Raw genomic sequence first — 26,684 nt, 5'->3', positions numbered from 1 at the left:
TCAGTAGGCCCATTTTACTAAGTGATTGTTGGCCAATGTTACAGTAATGTCATTTCATAATGAAAGAAAAGAGAGGGTTAAAGAACAGTTCTATCAATATGTGCATGTAAGTACTATACTGTGAATTTACTATCATATCAGCACTGTATAGACACATTACAGTACTGTAATCCAGTGTATTGTGCCTCACCATATTGACTGCTCTAGGTCTATTTCACATATTGTCTTTTTGTCTGTTTCAAAGAGTCTTGGAGCTGGATGCTGCTGCAATTCAGCATGTTTATATTTACATTGATGAGGCTGGCTTCAACCTAGCCAAAAGAAGGGGATGGTGACAGAACATTATTGGCCACCGTGCCATTGTGAATGTCCCTGGACAGCGTGGAGTGAATATCACTATGTGCGCAGCCGTTAGCCAGCAAGGCGTCCACCATCACCATGCCAGCCTTAGTCCCTACAACACTGCCCCTTCTCATCACATTCCTGGACACACTGCATGGCATCCTCATTCCAGCAGAGCAGAGGGGTGGACCAGAGCAGCCCTGGTATATTGTCATCTGGGACAACGTGAGTTTCCACCAGGCTTTTCTGGTCCGCAACTGGTTCATCGACCACCCACAATTTATTGTTCTATACCTCCCACATATTCCCCATTCCTAAACCCAATTGAAGAGTTTGCCATCGGCGTGGCGATGGAAGGTGTATGACCACCATCCCCTCGCATGCATGCCTCTTCTCCAGGCAATGGAGGATGAATGTGGTGAAGTTGATGTGGGAGCTTTCGGCGGCTGGATCCGTCACTCCAGAAGATTCTTTCCCCACTGTTTAGCCAGGGAGAACATCACTTGTGATGTAGATGAGGTGCTGTGGCCATACCAAAATAGGGGGCAGGATGCAGCCTAATTTCTTTTTACTTACATTTTGCATGTGTTTTTGTCTTTTTGTGTTTAGAATTTTGGGACAATGGGCCAAAGATTCAGCAAACATGTATAAACAATTGGGAAAAGCTGTAAACAGGTTTGATAACAGACAATCTGCTAAAAGGGCAATAAGTGATAGCTTGTGCATTTCTGCGACTGGGGCAAAAGAAATGAGAAAACAGCAGCACGCACACACTCTTAGGGAACCTGGAAACTACAGCAGTTATAAATTAGTCGTGAATATTAGTAAACATGTTACAATAACTTCACCAGATAAAGTAGATACATTGCGATCAGTTAACAACACACAAGTATTGTTCGATTCATATGAGCATGACAAGCAATATAAGCTTCAACAACCCTACCAGACAACATATCCATGCATTACAGCAAGTAAAAAACTTCGCCAAACAGTTACAATTTTTAACAATTGCTTACACACGATTTCCGAAACTATGGCTCCTTTTCTCTAAACTCAACACACAAAACCCCAAAACACACACACATATGCAAAATGTCACACCTCTTACAAAGCAAACACTTAATTCAAAACTGTTTTAACTCTTCTCAAAATGGTGTTTTTGCATCAAAACTCTACACACAAACCATCAAATGATTAGCTCTTATACATGCCAACTAATGTAAAACACTACTATCTTGTGTCTTCACAAGATCATGTACTCACATGTACATGTATGTGCACAAATATATTCAGTATTAATGCATATTCAATGTATTAATGCATATTCACTATATATTTACACTATAAACAGAAATGCAATGGGGAGGTGAAATACTAATATTTCTCTCAAAACATTGTATTTTCATCCAGACTTCGGGATGCACAGATTTCACAAATTAGCTATAAGTGTTGTCACATGTGAGTACTGGGTGTAGGTAATCGGTAAATATGTGTGGCATTTTGAATGGCAGTGTTTTCCAAGTGAAACACAAGTGCTGTTAGTTTTGAATGACGTGTCTAATGTAGAGAACTGTGCTTAGTGTTTTACAAAAAGTGTGTTTTACAATTGCAAGCTGAGTGTAAAGCAGATAATGTGCTTGCAGTTTTGCAGACTTGGTCTGAAGATTGGGTACACGAGTTAATGGTTTCACTGAGTGTGCCTCAAGTACCACTTTTAGTGTGTTATCGATTGTTAAAAAATAAAAATTAAAAATTAAAAAAAAACGTTACTTTTAAAGATATGGATTTAGCATGGATGAGTCGTATGGATTACTTTTATGATGCCTTTGTGCTTTTTTTTTTTTTTAGCATAAAAATTTTGGCACCCATTCACTTGCATTGTATGGACCTACAGAGCTGAAATATTCTTCTAAAAGTCATAATTTGTGTTCTGCAGAGGGAAGTAAGTCATACACATCTGAGATGGCATTAGGGTGAGTAAATGATGAGAATTTTCATTTTTGGGTGAAGGGTGCTTAAGTCAAAGCTGACTGAACCAATCATGCTTAGCCACATTGAACTAAGAGCCAATGGGATGCAGCCTGTGGTTTTGCAAAATGTTTACACAACATTTTTGTATTCAATGAAAGTGAATCCAGGTGAGAAAAGTGAAAGTTCAGATCCATAAATTATGAAACCCCCTACATACTATTATTAAGCTCATTAAGTTTGGGTGTGCAAACTTTCATTTTGGCAGGCATTTGAGGGGCACCTCAGCAAAAGGGCAGAGGCTCACTCTGCACATGCATGTCTTTGTGTTCCACGGAGGTAGAAAGTAGAAAGTCACACAAGTTTGGAACAACATAAGATATAGAAATGAATGATATTTCCATTTTTGTCTGAACTATTCTTTTAACACTGAGAAAACATCTCTGGTAAAAGTGTCGAGACCCAGATTGCCATAGACACAGATGGAACAACCCCTCTATCTCAAGGTCCACAGTGCGGATATTTATCAGGAGAGACCTAAAGACCACAAACAGAAGCACAGGTACTGGATGAGGAACACCAGCTTGAAAAGGGATTCACTGTGCTGTGAGTAATCATAACCCAAAAGCACTGAAGATACTGTGAGGGAAATCCAAAGTTTGTGTGTGTCCAGCATCTGATTGCTATTCAGTGCAAGTTGTGTCTGAGACTATAAGAGCATCCCTAACAAAAAGTACTTTGGTGGTATCATGGTACAGTTATAGTAACAGATGGTTATCTACTATGAGACTTTCATGATAATGAATAATTTCGATATTTATATATGGCATTTACATGCTACTTCAAGGTACGTCAAAGAATACATATTATCATGGTACCATGTCCAAAAGTCACGATCAAGAGATACCGGACAGTTTAAATAATATTTAAATTAGGCAAATATTGCTTAAATATGAACTTCTGCCTCAGTCATTGTATCTCTCAGTGTGAAACTAGCAGCATACACTGCGGTTTATCCCCTTCATTAAAGACACATTTACACTGCTGTACTCTGGAGACAAATAAAAGAGAAAATACTGAAATATATAAATTAAATATTACATATATAAATAAATATATGTAATTAATATATGTAAAATAAATTAGTCATTCAATGCAAAAAGCTATAAATTCAGAAAAGATTCAGATATGTATTTTTTTTTATTATTATTATTTTATTATTATTGCATGTTTGGTCCTGTGTATTAACCTGTTAACTGTCACTATCCTTTTTGAGCATCGGCCAAAAAATGATATACTTAAATTTAAATGGTTGTAATTCATTGACCCTGCATGTCAGTGTATTTTTATTTCGCCTTGGAGACCTATATGTAAAGGACACACATTAGGTTATAATGAAATTAAATGGGAAATGTATATCTGAATTCCTTCTGAAAGATTATAGTGTGTGATTGCATTAAACATTTGATTCGAGAAGTGGCAGTAGTTTAATGATTATGAATTACTAATGATCACTAATGAAGCTGAAAATGACACAAGAGAGATCCAGGTCAAACTACTGCTTTTTCAGACCGAGCTTTACTCAAAACACTACAGGTTAATCAAGGAAAAATATCCCTGGAATGAGTGCACTGCAAACTGCACTGGATGACAAACACATGCTAAATAACAAGTCTCTGGATGAAGGGAGTGGCTCTTTTTCTCCATAGGTCAAATACATTAATCTCTGAAGATGCTCGAGATCAAAATGGAGAGAATGGAAATGAACACCTGATCTATAATAAAGTATAAAGATAAGTGATATGAACAGATGAGGTGTCACTGTCTAAAAAATCATTTGACACAATCACCGTAACACTGGCACAAGTAATAAACACTAATGGTTGTTGATGTTCAGCTTTAGCATAGGTCAATTACAAAAAAGTAGATAAAAAAAAAAAACATCCAACACTACACCACTGCCTACCCTTGGTTGCTATTGCTAGGATAAATTTGGCCAGCATGTTGTTGTTCAATAATGAAGCAGTTCAATTACAAAACAAAATAAATAAATACAAAATTATAAAAGAAAGCAATAAAGTCCCCGCTATCTTCCCCTGCTTGCTATGCAGTGTTTGATAAGCTAATTTTGGCCAGCTTGTTCATGACTACTCATTAAAACAGATTTAAAAAAAAAATAAAAACAACTCTCCCACTTCCCACCACAACTTGCTGAATGTTTCATAAGTTCATTTAGAAATAGCTAAATGATTAGTAGTTAAATACTAATAGTTAAATTAGTTCAATTTATATATGACGGTTCTTCAACACTACACCTTTAAGGAATGCCGCAGCTCCAATTTACTCCCAATTCCTTTACCTATGTAAATTTGACGTCTTACGTAATAAATTACATCACGTGATTTAGCTACTTTTAGCAACATTTCAGCAAGCTTCTGGTGACTTCCCATGAGAAATAGTTGGCAACACTGTCCTCACTATGGTAGACATTAGCATCTGGCCACCTACACGACAACACATCAACACCTACTGTACATTATTACTTCCGTAGCTCCGCCCAGTAGCGGTGAGCAGTGAGATGGTGAGGAGAGAGCAGGTCAGTCAAGAGCAGAGAGCCAATCATAACAGTGGGCATTTACTGTCAAATCTTAATGGAGAGGCAACACCAAAACAGATAATTTCTGACAAAGGGTCAGAATGAGGGTGGAACAGTCATATAAACTCAGCAAAAAAGAAACATTCCTTTTTCAGGACACTGTATTTTAAAAGATAATTTTGTAAAAATCCAAATAACTTTACAGATCTTTATTGTAAAGGGTTTAAATAATGTTTTCCATGCTTGTTCAATGAACCACAAACAATTAATGAACATGCGCCTGTGGAACAGTCGTTAAGAAACTAACAGCTAACAGAGGTAGGCAATTAAGGTCACAGTTATAAAAACTTAGGACACTAAAGGGACCTTTCTACTGACTCTGAAAAACACCAAAAGAAAGATGCCCAGGAAACCTGCTCATCTGCGTGAACGTGCCTTAGGCATGCTGCATGGAGGCATGAGGACTGCAGATGTGGCCAGGGCAATAAACTGCAATGTCCGTACTGCGAGACGCCCAAGACAGTGCTACAGGGAGACAGGAAGGACAGCTGATTGTCCTCGCAGACCACGTGTAACAACACCTGCACAGGATTGGTACATCCGAATATCACACCTTCCGGACAGGTACAGGATGGCAACAACAACAACTACCCGAGTTACACCAGGAATGCACAATCCCTCCATCAGTGCTCAGACTGTCTGCAATAGGCTGAGAGAGGCTGGACTGAGGGCTTGTAGGCCTGTTGTATGGCAGATCCTTACCAGACATCACCAGCATCAATGTCGCCTATGGGCACAAACCCACCTTCGCTGGACCAGACAGGACTGGCAAAAAGTGCTCTTCACTGACGAGTTGCGGGTTTGTCTCACCAGGGGTGATGGTCGGACTCACGTTTATCATTGAAGGAATGAGCGTTACACTGAGGTCTGTACTCTGGAGCAGGATCGATTTGGAAGTGAAGGGTCCGCCATGGTCTGGGGCGGTGTGTCACAGCATCATCGGATTGAGCTTGTTGTCATTGCAGGCAATCTCAACGCTGTGCATTACAGGGAAGACATCCTCCTCCCTCATGTGTTACCCTTCCTGCAGGCTCATCCTGATATGACCCTCCAGCATGACAATGCCACCAGCCATACTGCTCGTTCTGTGCATGATTTCCTGCAAGACAGGAATGTCAGTGTTCTGCCATGGCCAGCGAAGAGCCCGGATCTCAATCCCATTGAGCACGTCTGGGACCTGTTGGATCAGAGGGTGAGGGCTAGGGCCATTCCCCCCAGAAATGTCCAGGAAATTGCAAGTGCCTTGGTGGAAGAGTGGGGTAACATCTCACAGCAAGAACTGGCAAATCTGGTGCAGTCCATGAGGAGGAGATGCACTGCAGTACTTAATGCAGCTGGTGGCCACACCAGATACTGACTGTTACTTTTAATTTTGACCCAAAACCCCTCCACCCCTTGGTTTTTTTTTTTACTCCATTTCTGTTAGTCACACGTCTGTGAAACTTGTTCAGTTTATGTCTTTGAATCTTTTTATGTTCATACAAATATTTACACATGTTAAGTTTGCTGAAAATAAAAGCAGTTGAAAGTGACAGGACGTTTCTTTTATTGCTGTTTATGTTTTACAAATATATGACTTTTTTTATGCAAAAACTTTACTGATATTATAAGTGAACCTCAAGGAACATATTAAAGTAAATAAAAAAAAAAAAAGGCATGTCATGACTCCTTTTAATGGGTAAACCCACTGTTGTGGCACATTCTGTTCCAGTCTCTCATGTTTTAGGGTCTTCCTTAGAAGATTTGACTCTTCTTGAGCACCTCAACAGTAGCAGAAAAAGTTCACAGCCTCACTAACAAAAAAAAAAAAAACTCACTTTTCAAATCTTTGTTTTGTGTTATAGATGATGTATCTCCTTTAGTTGAGGGACTGTGATTGAACTATTTTAACTGCTCCAGGGTAACTTTTGAGTATAGACAACATAATGTTTCTGTTTTCTCAGAAAACATCGTCTCACTGGCATTTATAAAAATGGCTTTAGGTAACAAGTGTGGCTGTTTGGTTCTGATCTGCTTCTATGTGTGCTTTAGAAGTAAACATTTCTTGGAGAAACAAATGTAAGACCTAAAACAAAGCTTTAAATATATTAGAGAACCAGCTGGAAACACAAAAGGTTCAGATGTGTTCCAGCAGTAATTTTTATTGAAAATTATGTTTGGAATTTCAGCTTGGTTATCATGATTTTTCTCCCTTCGAAGTGCCCTCCAAAGGGATCACAGGGTTAGGCTGTGGGAGGCATTTAGAGGACCATTTAAATATGAGGACATACAAGACTACATGTATAACAGTAACTAATGTGACATTAAAATGTGTCAATGACTTCATGCTTCATTCTAGGAGTAGACTTCACATAAGATCATTAAAAACAGCTTTTACTCAATGATGAATTCTGCATTCATGGTGCCAATGCGCTAAAACATTATTGTTATTGTATTTTATGATAACACTGATACTACTGCAAATATGGGTGTATAGAAGAGTGTTTATGGTCAGAATACAGAAAACAATGATGAGAGGCATGTCTCATTTTGGGCAGATGTGTTAAAGGCTTTCAGCCACGGACAGCACGAGTGAAACAGCATATCAAACAGAGTGAATATACACTTTTATAGCGTATTTGAGTGGATTTGATTCCTTAAGTAGACTAATTAAACAAAATTTTGACATGACATGTTCTTGGAAAATGTCTCTACACGAACGATCGTACAGATGTATGTTGCACAAGCTTGCTAATAACTCTTTGCTCATGTTGTTGACTGATCATAACTGACTGAACGGGAATTAGCTGTTGGACTCAAAGTAGGTAGAGCTCCAGGTCATGCCTACCAATGATGTAGACCAATGGCAGTACGAAGGTATTTAGCACCCAGTACGAAGTTTTCCTGAAAGTTCCTGCTAGCGAGTTATGAGCCACCGAAACAAACTCAAAAACACTTTTGTTCGGGGCCTGGGTAGCTCAGCGAGTATTGACGCTGACTACCACCCCTGGAGTCGTGAGTTTGAATCCAGGGCATGCTGAGTGACTCCAGCCAGGTCTCCTAAGCAACCAAATTGGCCCGGTTGCTAGGGAGGGTAGAGTCACATGGGGTAACCTCCTCGCGGTTGGTATAATGTGTGGTTCTCGCACTCTCTGTGGGGCACATGGCGAGTTGTGTGTGGGTGCCGTGGAGAATAGCGTGGGCCTCCACACGTGCTACGTCTCCGCGGTAACACGCTCAAGCCACGTGATAAGATGCGCGGATTGATGGTCTCAGACACGGAGGCAACTGAGATTCGTCCTCCGCCACCATGAGGACTTAGAGCACATTGGGAATTGGGCATTCCTAAAAAACAAAAAACACTTTTGTTCAGATGACGTCACACTCGTTCTTTGATTTCGTATAAAGAATGTCGGGGCCTTTAATGTAGATGGCAGGTCTGTGCTGTGAAATAATGTATGAGTTTGGAATGGCATACCACCACATTACTCTGACTATTTCAGTCATAGACAGATATGGCAACCACAGGCTTTGTTCGCAATGGAAAACTACCATACTGCTTCTGTGCATTACGTACTGTATACTGCATACTATTTTCTTAAATTGTATGTATGTATTATGCAATAATAAAGGTTTCAAACAGTAGTGTGCAAGTGTTTTCACATGGCCTCTTCATGTTGCATGTTTAATTACATAAGTGGTGTCCAGTTACGTTATCAAACTGTTATTATGCATTTTTTATTCAATGTTATCTAAAAAGGCTTTTTTTTTCCCTCTCCCCTTTTTTCCCCAATTTGGAATGCCCAATTCCCAATGCGCTCCAGGTCCTCGTCGTGGCGTAGTAACTCGTCTCAATCCGGGTAGTGGAGGACGAATCTCAGTTGCCTCCGCATCTGAGACAGTCAATCCGCGCATCTTATCGCGTGGCTTGAGCGTGTTACCGCGGAGACGTAGCACGTGTGGAGGCCCACGCTATTCTCCACGGCATCCACACACAACTCGCCACGTACCCCACAGAGAGCGCGAGAACCACACATTATACCAACCACGAGGAGGTTACCCCATGTGACTCTACCCTCCCTAGCAACCGGGCCAATTTGGTTGCTTAGGAGACCTGGCTGGAGTCACTCAGCATGCCCTGGATTTGAACTCGCAACTCCAGGGGTGGTAGTCAGCATCAATACTCGCTGAGCTACCCAGGCCCCCCTAAAAAAGGCTTTTTAATTGTGGCAGTCCAATCAAATAGCGAGTCAAAATTGAAATGTTAAATTGCAGCTGATTTTAATTCCAGTTCATTCTTCACACTGGAAATGGGAGGTCAATTCAAGCACATTACATTGAGATTTACAGTGCATCCGGAAAGTATTCACAGCGCTTCACTTTTTCCACATTTTGTTATGTTATAGCCTTATTACAAAATGGATTAAATTCATTATTTTCCTCAAAATTCAACAAACAATACCTCATAATGACAATGTGAAAGAAGTTTGTTTGAAATCTTTGCAAATTTATTTAAAAAAATAACAATAAAAAAAATTAAAAAAAATCACATGTACATAAGTATTCACAGCCTTTGCTCAATACTTTGTTGAAGCACCTTTGGCACCAATTACAGCCTCAAGTCTTTTTGAGTATGATGCTACAAGCTTGGCACACCTATTTTTGGGCAGTTTCTCCCATTCTTCTTTGCAGGACCTCTCAAGCTGCATCAGGTTGGATGGGAGGCGTTGGTGCACAGCCATTTTCAGATCTCTCAAGAGATTTTCAATCAGGTTCAAGTCTGGGCTCTGGCTGGACCACTCAAGGACATTCACAGAGTTGTCCCGTAGCCACTCCTTTGTTATCTTGGCTGTGTGCTTAGGGTCGTTGTCCTGTTGGAAGATGAACCTTCGCCCCAGTCTGAGGTCCAGAGCGCTCTGGAGCAGGTTTTCATCAAGGATGTCTCTGTACATTGCTGTATTCATCTTTCCCTCGATCCTGACTAGTCTCCAGTTCCTGCCGCTGAAAAACATCCCCACAGCATGATGCTGCCACCATCATGCTTCACTGTAGGGATGGTATTGGCCAGGTGATGAGCGGTGCCTGGTTTCCTCCAGACATGACACTTGCCATTCAGGCCAAAGAGTTCAATCTTTGTTTCTCATGGTCTGAGTGTCCTTCAGGTGCCTTTTAGCAAACTCCAGGCGGGCTGTCATGTGCCTTTTACTGAGGAGTGGCTTCCATCTGGCTACTCTACCATACAGGCCTGATTGGTGGAGTGCTGCAGAGATGGTTGTTCTTCTGGAAGGTTCTTCTCTCTCCACAGAGAAATGCTGGAGCTCTGTCAGAGTGACCATCAGGTTCTTGGTCACCTCCCTGACTAAGGCCCTTCTCCCCCGATCGCTCAGTTTGGCCAGGCGGCCAGCTCTAGGAAGAGTCCTGGTGGTTCCAAACTTCTTCCATTTACAGATGGAGGCCACTGTGCTCATTGGGACCTTCAATGCTGCAGAAATTTTTCTGTACCCTTCCCCAGATCTGTGCCTCGATACAATCCTGTCTCGGAGGTCTACAGACAATTCCTTGGACTTCATGGCTTGGTTTGTGCTCTGACATGCACTGTTAACTGTGGGACCTTAAATAGACAGGTGTGCGCCTTTCCAAATCATGTCAGATCAACTGAATTTACCACAGGTGGACTCCAATCAAGTTGTAGAAACATCTCAAGGATGATCAGTGGAAACAGGATGCACCTGAGCTCAATTTTGAGTGTCATGGCAAAGGCTGTGAATACTTATGTACATGTGATTTTTTTAATTTTTAATTTTTAATAAATTTGCAAAGATTTCAAACAAACTTCTTTCACGTTGTCATTATGGGGTATTGTTTGTAGAATTGAGGAAAATAATGAATTTAATCCATTTTGGAATAAGGCTGTAACATAAAATGTGGAAAAAAGTGAAGCGCTGTGAATACTTTCCATATGCACTGTACATTATCGGATTCCACACAGACTGCACACGTTGCATAAGGAATAGATCATCTGGGTATTCCATGCATATTGCACATGCACACTGCAGGAATAGTAAGAGCAGCATGTCACAATGCTATTCCAAACGTCTTCTTTCTAAAAGGATGTTAAGCCAAATAAAGAGAGAGAATATTAATGAACAATTGACTCTCCAAAAAAAACAAGTTACTTTATCTCCCACATATACACAGCAAGCACATCAGATTTTTCACCATATTTACAAAGAATCTTTTCTCTTCCAGGTCTCAATTCAAGTGTGTGTGTTAAGGCTAGGGTTTATGGCTTTTGTATTTCAGGGCATTTAGAGAGTGTACATTGCTGCAGGCCAGACTATCCAGTTCTCTGGGGACGTGATGTCTTCTTGACTTTAAGGGCAACAGAGAACGAACAGTCAACTGACAACAGCAGTATCACCATTTGCCCTCTCTTTACTTCCATTACTCTCTATCCATACTACTGCTTTAATGACCACTTGTGTCAGGACTGCTATAACGTATCTAATGTCTGCCACATGACATTTTTACCCAAGAGTCCCCTTAAAGCTCCTTACAACAGCTTCAGGCCTCAATGGCACAAATGAAACCCATCCTGAGAGGTTTGACCTCTTATTGTTCCATACATTGGATTGTGTGCTCATGCTCAGCCATTTTAAATGAGATTCCAAATCTTGGAGTGTATGGCATGCAAGTGTATATCAATAACATTTATTTTCATATTAAACATTGCATCTCAGTCAATTATCACTAAATGTAGGGTTTTAAAGTATGGTTAATTGAATTATAAATGTTTTTATTTTGTTTTTTCTTGCTCTCCACTGTAGCTCTACAGGGGTTCTCAGCCTTTTGGAACTTGCCCCCCCACCCCGATTGATCGATCAATCTACTTAAAGTAGTTTGTAATAGCGTGTACTATGCTATTTTATATATAAGACAAGTCGATTGAAAGAGGGAAAAGGCAGAGAAGAGTTTCTTTAAGAACCTGGTCTTACTAGCATGACACTGTGAAATTAATCAGTGGGACACCAGAGCTTGCTTTTTTACAAAGAAGCACAATACGCGTATAAATGTTGGATAGCGCAAGCCTGAAGTCACCCTCCACCTGGAGGTGATTTCGGAACTTTGTTTTGAAGGCTGTACATTTTTCATCTCTGAAGATGATCTCATTTATGCAGAGGTTAACGTCATGGAGGCAATTGTGAATGACCTTTATTCATATTTTCTAAAGGAGATGAAGCATATTGATGTTACTTGTTCCAATTATTTTTACAGTTCACATTAGGCTCATGTGTATTTGCTCGGTATTTCAGTACCGAAGCCTATTTGAAGTCAATCAAAAATTCAACCTTGAAAAAAAAATGCGCACCCCACTTCTGACTTCTCAACGCCCCCCTGTTGAGAACCACAGCTCTACAGCATGCGTCTACATCCATTTATATATAGAACTGTTCGATGTGCCACATCAGATTTGATGTAATTTTAGGGTGAGCCATTCCATGAAAAACAAGAGGGGCTATGTTCTGAAATACTGATCAATTAAGAGAGCTATAATTATATGAAGAAATATAATGCACCAGGAATAAAAATAAAAATTGTCCAGCTAATATTAGTAAAATTTTCAGCAAATAAAGTTAACGCTGCTGGGGTTAATTTAATAACCAAGATATTTTTCCAGCTGTTGGACACAGAGAGCTGGAAGACGAAAACATGTAGGTGTTGTGATGTGTTTGTTCAGCTCACTTCAAAACAAACATATCAGATGTGATTGTATGATATAAAGTTCATTAGATTAAAGGTGCACTCAGTATTTTTATCCCTTTAAAAAAGTTTTACTCCTTAAGAAATTAATTGTAATTTCGAAACGCATGTATACAAATCATGACCACTCATATGAGATGAGGACTGTAGTCATATCAGTAACCTTATAAAAGCGGTTTTATTCTACATGGAGAGGGTCCCCTCATGGGGGCTGCCATTTTATAATTACATGACCAGTTGAATACTACTCGCTTAATCTCAGCTTAATCTTGTTATTGGACACTTTCACTCTTGTATTAATCATGACTGATTGCGAATTGTAAATTTTTACAATGGCATCTGTAACTGAAAACTACTGAATTTGAATGATGCTGCATCCACACCACTAGGTGTCACTGTAAGTCAAAGATGACAAGAACAAAAAGTTACAGAGTGCACCATCCTTTAAATGTCTCTCGCAGTATAACTGAAGCACAGCTGCCTTATAAATTGCATTCACACTCACTGTAGCTCTGAAATATTTATCCAGGACCAGTTTAGTGGTTTCAGTCTGTCTGTCTGTCTCAATTTATGCACATACAGGTGTGAGATGGGCATTCGTCTCTGTCCAGAGAGTGAGGCTGATCTATGCTTTTTACATCAACAGCTTGCATTCAATTCCTTCATCCAATCAGAACCTCTATGCTCAGAGTATCAAGAGGACAAAATTTCCTCTTTTAAAATGTCAGTTCCACTATCCTCAGATGCGTCTGGCCCCAGCGTGCCGATTTACTCTGTTTTGACCTTCAGGGGTGCTGCTGGTCTTCAAGATTTTAAAGATCTGTGTTAACATTTTCTTCAGCACTTCATCCCTCCTGGCATTGAAGTGGTTTACTGAACTCTCTCAAAGAGTTCACAGACACCCAATGGACAGCTGTTGCCATAATTAGTAGTGTTTGCTAAGTCAAGCCTCACTAGTATTGATCATGCTTTGGGTTAGTGGTTTGTTCACTTTGGCATGTAACTTGTCCTGCACTGTTTGTGCTACAGACATGAATGATACTTCAAATTGTGTGGCTTGTTTTGGAAAAGTGTGTAGTCACTTTTCTAAGATTTTCACATGGTGGACATTCAAATAGTTGGGGGGGTAAAAATCCCATAAATTTACACTGAAGGAGGGACCTGCGAAATATCTAGAAACCTTGACTTGGGCAACCACCAACTACCTCACTGAGCAACCATTCAAAACACCCTTGCAACCACCTAGCAACACACACACACACACAAAACAAAAAAAACACTCAAAAAACCTTCACAACTGCATAGCAACACCCTGGCAACCAGCCACAATTTCTTAGCATTGTGACAGCGGGATTTAAACTGGCATACACAATTCCCTAAAATAGAGTTTGTTTACAGATCTTATATGTTTAAGAATATCACATTCAAGAGGCAAGACACATTCAAATAAAGAAGTGTTTTACTGTAGTTTTAGGAAACCGTAAAACTGCCATTACAAGTATTGGCAGTTTGAACTATACAATATCACACCAGTATGACTCAAGAGATCAACATGGTCAAGGTGGACTGGAAAGAGTACAGAATATAAGGTGCTCAGCAGCACTCTCTTATCTCTCGAGTAACTGATGGACGCAAAGTCTGAAATTGTGGTCTGGGATTCCGGTTTTCTGTCTCAGAGGTTGAGAAACATGAAGGTGAGTGCTGATCTGATCTTAAATTCAGCAGGTTTACACTGCTATCTTCTGTCTGACTGACACACAAGAGAGAGGAGATAAAACACAAACTCAGTTCCACACTAACTCCAAAAGTCCTTATTGAAACACCTTTTATAGATCATGTTTTGTGTTTGTTTTATTTTGTGTCTTTTAACATTCAACGTTAAAATATTATCTTGGAAAAAATGTTATTTTTCCATTTTAATCTATACTTTTGTGCAGAAATTTCAAATTTCACAGTCCGATCAAATAATGAGTGGGGAAAAAAAGAGATGTTAAAATCACTGCTGATATTCCTGTGTTTCTTTGCCATATATTATTTAACTGTAGATACAGCACAGGTGCATAAAATGTATTTCAAGGAGAAAGGCGAATGGGGCCAATATTTGGAGGGTTTAAAGGCAGAACTGTGAAGCTTATAATTTTGTAAAAAGCACCTACATTAATTCTTCTGTTAAAACGTGTGTATTATTGGACCTGTATATTTGCTTAAATCATTTGTACTATCGTTTTAGCACTTTAGGGTTTACAGTGTTGTGTCGTCATGGCAACAAAGTTGTAAAATGTTATGTAACTTTACACAGAAAAGGTTAGCAAGCATTTTTTTCACACTAAAATCATGTTAACAAGCATATTGTTTCCGTCTTGTATACAATTGCGTTATAATTTAGAAACAGTGAGTATTTTAACATTTACAGATTGGCCCCATTCACTTCCATTGTACAGGGCTCCAGACTGTGATTAAAATATAACTGATTGCGACAATAATTTAAAATCTAGTTGCCATTGGCGACAGTCGGGTTTGTGTGCATTCATATGTGGTTTCGTCAGATAACATCTTTTGAGTTATTGAACACATTTTTAGAGCACGCACCACTAGTGTGTCTCATGCCGTTTTTTACCCATTCTGTTGTGATGAGCTCACTGCACCACACGCAACAACAAACCCAGCGTGAGAGAGTCATGAACAAATGACACGTTTGACCCAGGTCTTTTTCATAAATTACCCGAAAATAACTGAGGGTTTCAACTCAGGAGCTCAGGTATAATATATATCAAGTTTTTGACACTTGAGGGATTCATACATAACTATTACACAAGGTGCAAACATTCATTGATGCTCAAGAAGACAACACACTACTATATGCATACTATACTTTGGGAATATCTGTAACGTAAATTCTGAAGAGCCGTACTAAATAAAAATATTTTCTGTTATATTTGTAGAAATTATGAAAGGGCTGTGAACATTTGAGACAAAAGGGAATGCAAACTTAAATTCTCAACTATATATACTGTTATTAAACCTCAGATTAATAGGTTATCGTCTGTCTTTTTTTTTTTTTTCAGCTTTCTATCTAAATCAAGCAATTCTGTGATTTGGTGACTAAAAACAGCCATTTGACTCCTTAATGTTTCAGTTTAGGAGCCATTGTCTCCTAAATCATATTTTTAGTCCAGAGCCCTGATTGTAAATGCTACACTGTATCCAAGATTTTTGCCTTTTTGAAGTTGCTGTGAATTTCTGGCCTTGTGAATGCAGACATTGCTAATACCTTAAACCCTCTTTGCATCTGTGTCTGTGAGTAAAGCAGCGTGTGATTGTGTTTGTAACCTGTATCCAGAGTTCCGGATTAAACAACCCAGCTGAGACGGATAGAGATAACATGGTGAACTGTCTGCTCACAACTCGGATTCTACTTGCCAAATCAACGACAACTGCATAGCTGCATCCTCAACTTATAAAACCTCAGGATATCACCTAAGAGCTCCACAGTCACTGTTTCCCATGCACTGATAAAAATAAAATAAAAAAACAGCAATTTCCTACAAGTTACAAGTTAAACAGGATCAAATAAACTATATTTGTACATTTTTGTGGTGCTTGCACATGCAAAACTCACTGCCATGATGCTAAATCCAGGATATTGCTCTGCAGCTGCTAAAGTGGTTTTGAGTGATTTTAAGCCTGTTGAAAGGTGGTTCTTAGGTGGTTGCTTACTGGCCCAGCAGGTAAAAAGGGACCATCCTGAAGTCTATTTTATCATCCACCATGTAAAAATCATTTTTTGCTTAGAAAAGTAACAGCACACTTCATCTCAACAAGCCTCACAATTTGAGGTATCATTTATGCCTGTAGTACAAATAGTTTGGGACAAGTTACAAGCCGAAGTTTTATAAACTAAAGGGTTTATTTCAATCTCAAACTCCAAGTATCCAAGTAATAGTGAGCCTTAGCAAGCAATACTATTGAGCCTCAACACGGACCAACAGTCCTCAGTTTGGAGTCACATTTTATGTCTTTCTAATGAGGACAACAAGTAATTGATCGTAAGCAGCCAACAATATTAACAGTGCCTTAATGCCAAATTTTATTAGGAGACCAGAATAGTACAAAACTAGAGCAGAATTAATTATTAATTCAATGCTACATTAAATCTTTGAAGTCCAAATATATTACACTCCTGTTGAAATAAATAAATGTAGTTCGCAAGGTCTTTATTTACTGTTATTAATTTCCTTTTGTGATGACTTTATGCATCATCTTTCCTAATTTGGCATTTCTGCCTTTGAAATAAGATATAAGTGGCTCCCCAAAGAAAACTAGCACATAGAAAGATGCCATCAATGTTCACCATTCACTGCCACACCCAAACAACAGACTGTTCTAATGTCGCCATCTGCAGGCTACACCGAACACTGAATTGTGTTCTTGTCAAGGTTGTGCACCATTCCGCATTGAATTGAGGTCGAATATAAGTATATAGGAGTAAAATTAAATTTAGCTGAAATTCGAGGAAATTCATATATTGCTTGGCAAGGGTATTTTTAATGATAATCTGCTCATTTTCAATATGAATTCTATTCAATTGCACACTTTTTCCTGATACGTAGGCATTCTAGAAATACAGATATTATAAATATTATTTTTTCTATATTAGCTGCAAAGTTTCAGGGGAGATCGCAAAAAACGAGATGTTATGCATGTGTTCCAAGGAAGAATATAAACAGGTTTGGAATGACATGATGGTGGGTATTGGGTAACTGATTTCGGAATATTCATATTTGGGTGAACTATCCCTATTAAACAGATTTGGCTGGTGGAAGCTGAATTAAGTTGGTGTAGACACCACAGTGCAGCCATGATCAGGGACTGACAGTTTGCTGGAAAATATCATCCCACAGATGATGTCATTTCCAGGCCCTCCATTTAGCCATAAATGAGAACAGTTGGGCTGTTCTCATTTATCCAGCACACATCATTACACACACATGATTGAGTGTTTGTTGAACGGGTTCAACTTCTATGAGCAGGAGAATCCCGTCCAGACAGTTTTCCCGTTACGACTCTTGATGCCTTAAACAGACGATGAAAAATTATATGTGTGGCACAGTAGCATGAACAAACTTCCACAGAATGTCATTATATGTTCATCTTGAACAGACTCTGTCTGCATAGAGGAAAATCAGCAGCGTCATTGATCATTCATGAGCAAAAGGTTTTAGAAACTCAAACGTGAGACCATAATTCAACCGTCCAGATGTGTCAAACTTGTTTTCTCTCTTCCTTAGAAAAGGCGAGAGCATAGTGGAACAGATAGACCTATACATGCATGTACATTCTTATATTGTTTGGTAAAATTGTCCCAAGATTAAGCTAAATCTTTGTAAGATCATTCACATTTTCTTGTTTTGATGCAGGAATTTTGTCTGTGTATGTGTTTGCCGGGATTCAAGGAAATATGCTTTGCCAATATACTTGCGAGTGCTCTAAAATTCATTTAAGGGTGCCTAGCATCCTAAATGCCCCAGCACAATTAGCCATCATTAATTGAATCCCTAAGTGAAAGTGTCCAATAACAGGGCAATTACTGAGATCAAGCGAGTAGTATTCGGCTGCTAATGCGATCCTAACATGGCAGCCCCCATGAGGGGACCCTCTCCATGCGGAATAAAACATCTTTTATAGCTTCTGGGAACGTGACGTCAGCAACCCAATGAATAATGGGACTTTAGGACATGGAAGCTGTGGTGGATACTGTGTTGTATTGGAAATAGACGGTATAGTTTGTATTATACAGATATAAATACGTAACAATGGTGAATGCTTGTTGTGTAATTAACTGCAATAATCGCACTCACGACCGGCGTGGAAACCGTATTTCAAATGAAGTGCGATTGGTCTTCGCTTGGTCCATTATTGTTTTTTTCTGTTTATTATCGCTGCGTACTAATATCTGATAACTGATGAGCATGTGCTAAAACATGGCGGCAACTACCCAGAATGCAATGCGTAGGGGCGTAGTTTCCCCAAGCTCTATAAAGTTAATAATTTGACTGGAGTCATCATCTCATGTTACATATGTTTCAAAATTACAATTTATTTCCTTATAAGTAAAACTTTTTAAATAAGGAAATAAATTACTGAGTGCACCTTTAAATATGAAACTAAATTGTGAAATATATCCTCCATCAGAGAGTAATTTCATATTTTATATCTTAATATTAATCTCATAACATTATTTATGATATTGTAATTGCTCTGTTAATGCATGTATGCCTGCTTTGAGCAGCATTAAAAAAATAAATAAAAAAAAACAGTCTTGAGTCAATACTACTAAATGCCACTTCAGATGCAGCTTCTGCGCCACCTGTGTGTAAATAAAAACACACTGTGTGATAATGAGGAAGGATAACATCAAGATGTAGTTTAGCATGCAAGTGCGAGTGACTTCAAATAAATAATATACATACTAACTCCTGTCTCTCTCGCTGTTGCTGGCATGCCATCAGGCTTGTTTGTGATGACATTGCTAAACGCACCGTCTTGAAATTAGCCGAGGGAGATCGGGTGCTGTCGTGCTAGACAGCATTTCTCCGGCATGCACCTGACGGTGATCACCGATGATCAGTTCTGTGCAGAAGTTTCTCATCTCAAACGAGCCTAGTGATTGGTTCCTGACCTCTGATTGGAGTATGAGAGAAAAGAGGTGTATGGCTACTTCTGTAAAATAACGAGACAATACCACAATAATATGAGCATAATGAAAAGAGTGTTCTGTTACCTACGTTTATTTATTTTACAAAACGGCATGAAATGGTTTACTGCGCATTTTTCCCCCATGCATTCACACGTTTTTACCTAATGGGCAATAACTGAAAAATATATATATTTTTTTAATAAGTGTTTTAATCTATTATAATTTAAATAGATTTATAATAATATACTGCTCGCGCTGCATGCTCCTCGCGTCTCTTTCACGTTCAAACAAAAATAACAAACTAACGTTTTCTTGGGTGAGTTCAAGTATTCCGTCGCGATGGGTGAAAGCTGGGTGATACATCCATTTAGTTCCGCCAGGTAATAGACAATCAGTATAATCTCCGTTATGTAAACTAATAAGATGTCTTTGTTCTTGTAGTGACTGATAACAGAACAGTTATCTGTTAGAAGGTTTGAACAGATTAGTAGGGCAAGTTAACACTAAATTTCTTCACACGTCTCTAAAGTTCTCTCTCTCGCTCTCTGTGTCAGAAAAATAAGTTTAAAAAAAAAGGATTTTGGGATGGATATATATATATATATATATATATATATATATATATATACAGTGCCTTGCAAAAGTATTCAGACCCCTGACCAATTATCTCATATTACTGAATTACAAATGGTGCAATGAAATTTAATTCTGTTTGATATTTTATTTTAAAACACTGGAACTCAAAATCAATTATTGTTAGGTGATATTGGTTTTATGTTGGGAAATATAAAAAAAATAAAATAAATAAACTGAAATATCTTGCTTGCATAAGTATTCAACCCCTGTGCTGTGGAAACTGCCAGGTTACACCGATGAAAGAAAATGCCCTAACGAGGACACAATTACTTTACCATTGGCATCCACCTATGAATCATTAAAGTTACAATCACATTTTCTGGATAAAAAAAAAAACCCCATTGTTGAAGGATCACTGGTCAGGCTGTGAATCTGAAGGAAAATGAAGACCAAAGAGCATTCCACAGAAGTTAGAGATAAAGTAATAAAAATGCATAGATTAGGGAAAGGGTACACAATAATATCTAAAGGTTTGGATATCCCAGTGAGCACAGTTGGATCAATAATCAGGAAGTGGAAGCTGCACCACACCACCCAGGCACTGCCAAGAAAAGGCCGCCCCTCAAAACTCGGCGTTCTAACGAAAAGGATACTTGTCAGAGAAGCCACAGAGAGGCCACCAATCACTTTGAAGAGTTCAGTGGCTGGGAGTGGAGTAATAGTGCACCAGTCAAACATATCAAGAGCACTGCATAACGCTGGCCTGTATGAGAGGGTGGCAAGAAAGAAGCCGTTACTCAAAAAGTACCATCTGAAAGCACATCTGGAGTTTGCCAGAAAGCATGTGAAGGACCCAGCTGCGATGTGGGAGAAGGTTTTGTGGTCAGATGAGACCAAGATAGAGCTTTTTGGCCAAAACTCAAAGTGCTATGTGTGGCGCAAACCTAACACTTCCTATGCCTCAAGACACACCATCCCTACAGTGAAGTATGATGGTGGCAGCGTCATGCTGTGGGGATGCTTCTCATCAGCAGGGACTGGGCATCTTGTTAGAAATGAAGGAAGAATGTATGCACAAAAAATATGGAAATACTGCAAGAGAACCTGCTTCAGTCCACTAAAAAACTGAAGCTTGGGAGGAAATTCACCTTTCAGCATGACAATGATCCCAAGCACAAGGCCAAAGCAACAATGGAGTGGCTCAAGAACAAAAAGCTAAATGTCCTACAGTGGCCCAGTCAATGTCCTGATCTCAATCCTATTGAGAATCCGTGGCACTATTTGAAAATTGCAGTCCACAAGCGTAACCCAACCAACCTGAACAACCTGGAGCAAATTTGCCAAGAAGAATGGGCCAAAATCACTTTGTCACAGTGTACAAAGCTGGTACATATGTACCCCAAAAGACTTAAAGCAGTTATAGCAGCAAAAGCTGGCTCGACCAAATATGAAGGTGTGGGGGTTGAATACATATGCAAGCAAGATATTTCAGTTTTTTATTTTTCATAAAAATATTTCCCAACATAAAAACAATGTCACCTTACAATAATTGATTTTGAGTTTCAGTGTTTTAAAATAAAATCTCAATCAGAATGAAATTTCAGCGTACCATTTGTAATTCGGTAGGTAATATAGGAGAATTGGTCAGGGGTCTGAATACTTTTGCAAGGCACTGTATATATATATGTTTTATTTATTTTTCAGGATTTCTCCTCTGCTGTCTAAATTTGTGAGGCCTTGCCTTTGAATTTAGTTGTAGTAAAGGCCTAGTTATTGTGAATTGTATCTAAATAAATGAACATGATTAAACCACACTGGGCTCTTTCAGTATTTCAAATGCTAAATATTTTATTATGATAAAGTTTTATATATATATATATATGATAGATGTCAGGTAGATTTCAGTCTTTGAGATATCAAGAAAAATGTAAATGTTTCAATGGCCCGGTCTCCCTATAAGCGTATGTAACTTTAAAATAATTTAGCATTTTGTGTTTTACAAAGGGACTACAATATTTTTTGCCTTATATCCTTTGGCTTTCTGTGGTTGTACATGGGACAGATGGTACTTTTATATACTTTTAAATACAGTATTTTATGGTACAGAATGATTACCATATTAATGTATCATGATATTTAAATGGCTCTCAGAGGTGTTCTGACAAAAATGCTTTTGCTTTTGTTTCTCCTCCAGGCATTATTATCTTATGTTTATGGTGGTCTTGACATTCGTGAACCTCATAACAATTCCTCTAGATTTGGCATTTTCTGACGACATGCATGGTGTTGCCCATAAATGCTGGGTGGCATTTAATGTGTTTTCAGACATTATTTTTGCTTTTGATGTTGGCCTCAATTTTCGGATTGGTATTCTGGATGGTCAGGTATGAATGTGTCTTTGTTTTCTTGTAGTGTAATATTTAAATATCATATTTCACTGCAAGAAATGTCTGTTTTTAAAATGTTATCCTATTTGGTTCTTTCTTTATTCATTTATTTATTTATTGACATGAGCACTGGATTAGTTTCTATGGAAATACATGGCTTTTCCTTTTAAAAATACAGTGCATTCCTGATTCTTGTCTAGGTTCCCATCCTTGATCTAAAACATATCCGAAAGGATTACTTGAGCACTTGGTTCTTTCCAGATTTGGTTGCTGCATTCCCTATGGACATTATCATCATTATTTTGGTAATTTTGTTTAACCTGTTAAAGGGATAGTTCACACAAATGAAAATTCTCTAATAATTTACTCATCCCAGATGTGCATGACTTTCTTTCTTCTGCAGAACACGTGAACATTTTTAGAAAAATATCTCAGCTCTGTAGGTCCATACAATGCAAGTGAATGGTGTCCAAAACTTATTACATCTATATCTTCAGAAGCAATATTATAGGTGTAGGTGAGAAACAGATCAATATTTAAATCCTTTTTTACTATCAATCTCCCCTTTCACTTCCACATTCTTCTTCTTTTGTTTTAAACTTTTCGCATTATTCCTGCATTACGCCACCTAATGGGTTGGGAGGAGAATTTATAGTAAAAAAAACAAAAAAGTACCTAAATATTGATCTGTTTCTCACCTACACCTATAATATTGCTTCTGAAGATATAGATTTAACCACTGTAGTCATTTTGATTACTGTTATGCTGCCTTTATTTGCTTTTTGGATCTTCATAGTTCTGGTCACCATTCACTTGCACTGAATGCACCAACAGTCATACACATCTAGCATGGCATGAGGGTGAGTAAATGATGAGAGAATTTTCATTTTGGTGTGAACTATCCCTTAATATCACTTGCATCATTCATATTGCATTGCATATTACGTATACATTAATTAACCTTTTTAAAAAAGCATGTTTAATTTTCCTCAGGAGCAGCATTATCATGCGGATACAAGTTCACTGATGGCTTCGAAGATGTTGCGGGCGCTTATGTTTGTGAGGGTTCTGGGTATGATTCGTCTGCTCCGTGTGCCAAGACTCCTGAGATTCTGCTCTCAGTTGGAAAGTGTAAGTTAATTTTCAGGACAGCTGTTTTCCCAAATTTCTCATGTTTTTGCAGAATAACACTGCATAGAAAACCCATTAGACACAATACGACCAGTTATTTTGTCTAGTTTTGCCTCGCCATCGAAAATACATCCAATCAGCCAGAGCAATGCACTGGAAAACCACAACAGACAAGCAGAGGAATAAAAACAGTGAAGCGTCTCAATGCTCTTGGAATGTCACTTTTCCAGTCAGATTAGAGAAGTGGAAAAAAATTTTGTATATTTTCTGACATTGTACATATTATCCATCGTTATAGGTCTCGGCTTTACAACTTGGGAGATCATTCAGATATGTATTTGTTATTCTGATGATGTTTCTCATTTGGCACTGGAATGGATGTATCCAGTACTTCATATCTGCACTGGCAGAGTTTCCCCCAGACAGCTGGGTCATGAAAGAGAATCTCCTGGTATATCTCAACTCAATTTGCTATTTATTATGAAGGTATTTATAATTTAAAATAATTCACAAGAAATTGAGCTTGCATGCCCTGCTTTATTTGTCTTTTTCTAATACAGAATACTTCAGTTGGGGTAAAATACTCGTTTGGTTTGTGCAGAGCTCTCTCTCAAATGACCTTGATGTCGACTGACCCACCAACCCCTATCTGTACATCACACCACTTTCTTTCATTATTCATTCATTTTGAGAAATTATAATCAGTTTGGTTTAGTACATAAAAAATGACACCTCAAAAAAAAAAAAAAAAAAAAAAAAAAAAAAAAACATTGCATTACATTGATGTGAAATTATTTTCAGATTTTCTTTTCTTTTTCTTTTTTTTAGGTATGGAGGAATGGTGGACTATAATTATTACTAGGTTGATTGGATTTTTTATTTTGATTGCAATACTTGCCTTCATGAACGTAACAGTTGGTAACGCCTACAAGAAAAAGGTGCTCTTAAGTGACTCTTCAAATGTTTTCTGATTTTTGTTGAATAAATACATTAATTGAACAGTCTGTAAAATAATATTACGCCATGACCAATATATGACAGAAAAAACCGCTGAAATCCTCCAAAATCTTCAGTATGCTGCCCAGGGCCTTGCGGCGACGCATCACTCAGCATTACCAGTGGCAATTTGAAAACAATATCCTTGACACAGTCTCTAAACCACTGAAAAAGGTTTGTAACTAGTCAAAATGAACTTGAAAGACAGATGTCAACAGATGAACGAATATGCCAAGCTTTGAAGGTACTGGTTCTTTTCTTGGCTGTGTTTCCTATCTATAAGTAGCCAATGTATCATTTTTGTAATTCCGTTTAGTGAAGCTAGTATCACAGAAATTACAAACTTCAGCATCAAAAGATCTTATTTTTAGCTTAATAATATGTTTCCTTTTTTCAAAGGATATTATGGCAACCATTTGTTATAACTTGCTGACAAAAGGATTGATGCTCAAAAACCGTGATACAGATTTCATCGAAGCCATCTTGATGAAGTTGAAATGCGAGTTCTTCCAGCCAGGTGACATCATCATTCGTAAGAATGCTAAGGCTGACCGCATGTATTTCATAGAGTATGGACGGGTGCTGCTGAAGACCCAATGTCTCCAGAGGGAGCTGTGTGATGGAGACCACTTTGGAGGTGATGTATGGCACACTTTTTGTAGTATGATTCAGCTCCTTGTTATCAATCACTTAAACCACTACTCAACTGTCAATCATCTGTAATGCTAAAACAAGGGTTTTAAGTTTTAAAGGAATGGTTCACCCAAAAATGAAAATTCTCTCATCATTTACTCACCCTCATGTCATCCCAGATGTGCATCACTTTCTTTCTTCTGCAGAACACAAACAATGATTTTAAAAATATCTCAGCTCTGTAGGTCCATACAATGCAAGTGAATGGTGACCAGAACATTTAAGCTCCAAAAAGCACATAAAGGCAGCATAAAAGTAATCAATGCGACTCCAGTGGTTAAACCCGTATCTTCAAAAGCGATATAAAAGGTGTGGATGAGAAACAGATCAATATTAAACTCTTTTTTACCATAAATCTCCACTTTCACTTCCAAATTCTTCTTTTGTTTTTGGAGATTCGCATTCGCCGTGCATATTGCCACCCGCTGGTCAGAGCTGGTCAAAGGTGGAGATTTATAGCAAAAAGGGACTTAAATATTGTACTGTTTCTCACCCACACCTATTATATCACTTCTGAAGACATGGATTTAATCACTGGAGTATTATGGATTACTTTAATGCTGCTTTTCGGAGCTTCAAAGTTCTGGCCAACATTCACTTGCATTGAATGGACCAACAGAGCAGATATATTCTTCTAAATATCTTAATTTGTGTTCTGCAGAGGAAAGTCATACAAATCTGGGATGGCATCAGGGTGAGTAAATGATGATGAGTGCATTATATGCATATATGATATTATTGATACCAGGTGTAAGGGAAACCTATATCTTACATAAGTTAAAAACAAAACAAAACAAAAAAAAGTCAGCAGCCTCCTATCCATCATTTGAAAAAGTTTTCATTTATGTTTCAGCAGACACCGTTTTGCTTCTCGGAGGAGATCAGTTAGCAACGGTTCATGCTGTGACCGGCTGCAGGCTTTTCTCATTGTCTGTAGCCAAACTTAAGGAGGTTGAAGAGGAGTTCCCTGAAGTCTTCAATGATCTAAGAGCAGCAGCTCAACAGCGTAAGAACAATCTACAATATAATGGGCTGTTCACATAATGTTCTTGCTACAGGACAGCCAGCTGGAGCACAGTGGAAGGAAAAAGAACACATGGCCTAGAGACATGTTTTTCAAAGCTGAACTTATTTCAACTTGATGCAGCGTTTTAAAAATGTGCCGCTCACTGTGTAAGATGCATTGTAATGGTCAAAGACGTCTGTCTAATGGATGTTTACATAGACCACCAATTAAAAATAGCACAGTAGAACGCAAGAATGCATCCTGTTTGGATGGCCCCTAAGTCTTTTATTATAAGTATATTTGATGTTCTAGAATATTGATTTGACTCTCTGGTTAAGAGTTGTGTTTGTGTGCTTTACTAAAGGAGCTGACATGGAACTCCTGACTCCATCCACATCCAGCGCTGTGTGAGACAACAGTCCTGGACCTGGTTTTACTTAACATCAATTCAATTTGACATCTTTGTCTTATAGTTTTAAAATATAAGTTTTT

General features: G+C 38.5%; 1 protein-coding gene across 1 annotated transcript; it reads left to right on the top strand.

The window, feature by feature from the left end:
- The first annotated feature begins 438 nt into the window (after window positions 1–438).
- On the top strand, window positions 439–26,356 carry LOC127417115 (potassium/sodium hyperpolarization-activated cyclic nucleotide-gated channel 3-like). Its single transcript, XM_051656823.1, has 14 exons — window positions 439–567; window positions 742–861; window positions 2,817–2,872; window positions 22,174–22,363; window positions 22,567–22,671; window positions 23,360–23,501; window positions 23,728–23,755; window positions 23,819–23,948; window positions 24,058–24,148; window positions 24,326–24,435; window positions 24,539–24,671; window positions 24,810–25,212; window positions 25,582–25,631; window positions 26,040–26,356. Exons 1-14 carry the CDS (start codon window positions 439–441, stop codon window positions 26,228–26,230), a joined length of 1,878 nt encoding a protein of 625 aa, XP_051512783.1. The 3' UTR covers window positions 26,231–26,356.
- Window positions 26,357–26,684: the final 328 nt, after the last annotated feature.

This window comes from Myxocyprinus asiaticus, chromosome 26 (genome assembly GCF_019703515.2).
Source record: "Myxocyprinus asiaticus isolate MX2 ecotype Aquarium Trade chromosome 26, UBuf_Myxa_2, whole genome shotgun sequence".
Taxonomy (NCBI): domain Eukaryota; kingdom Metazoa; phylum Chordata; class Actinopteri; order Cypriniformes; family Catostomidae; genus Myxocyprinus; species Myxocyprinus asiaticus.
This window is presented reverse-complemented; position numbering and strand designations above follow the sequence as displayed.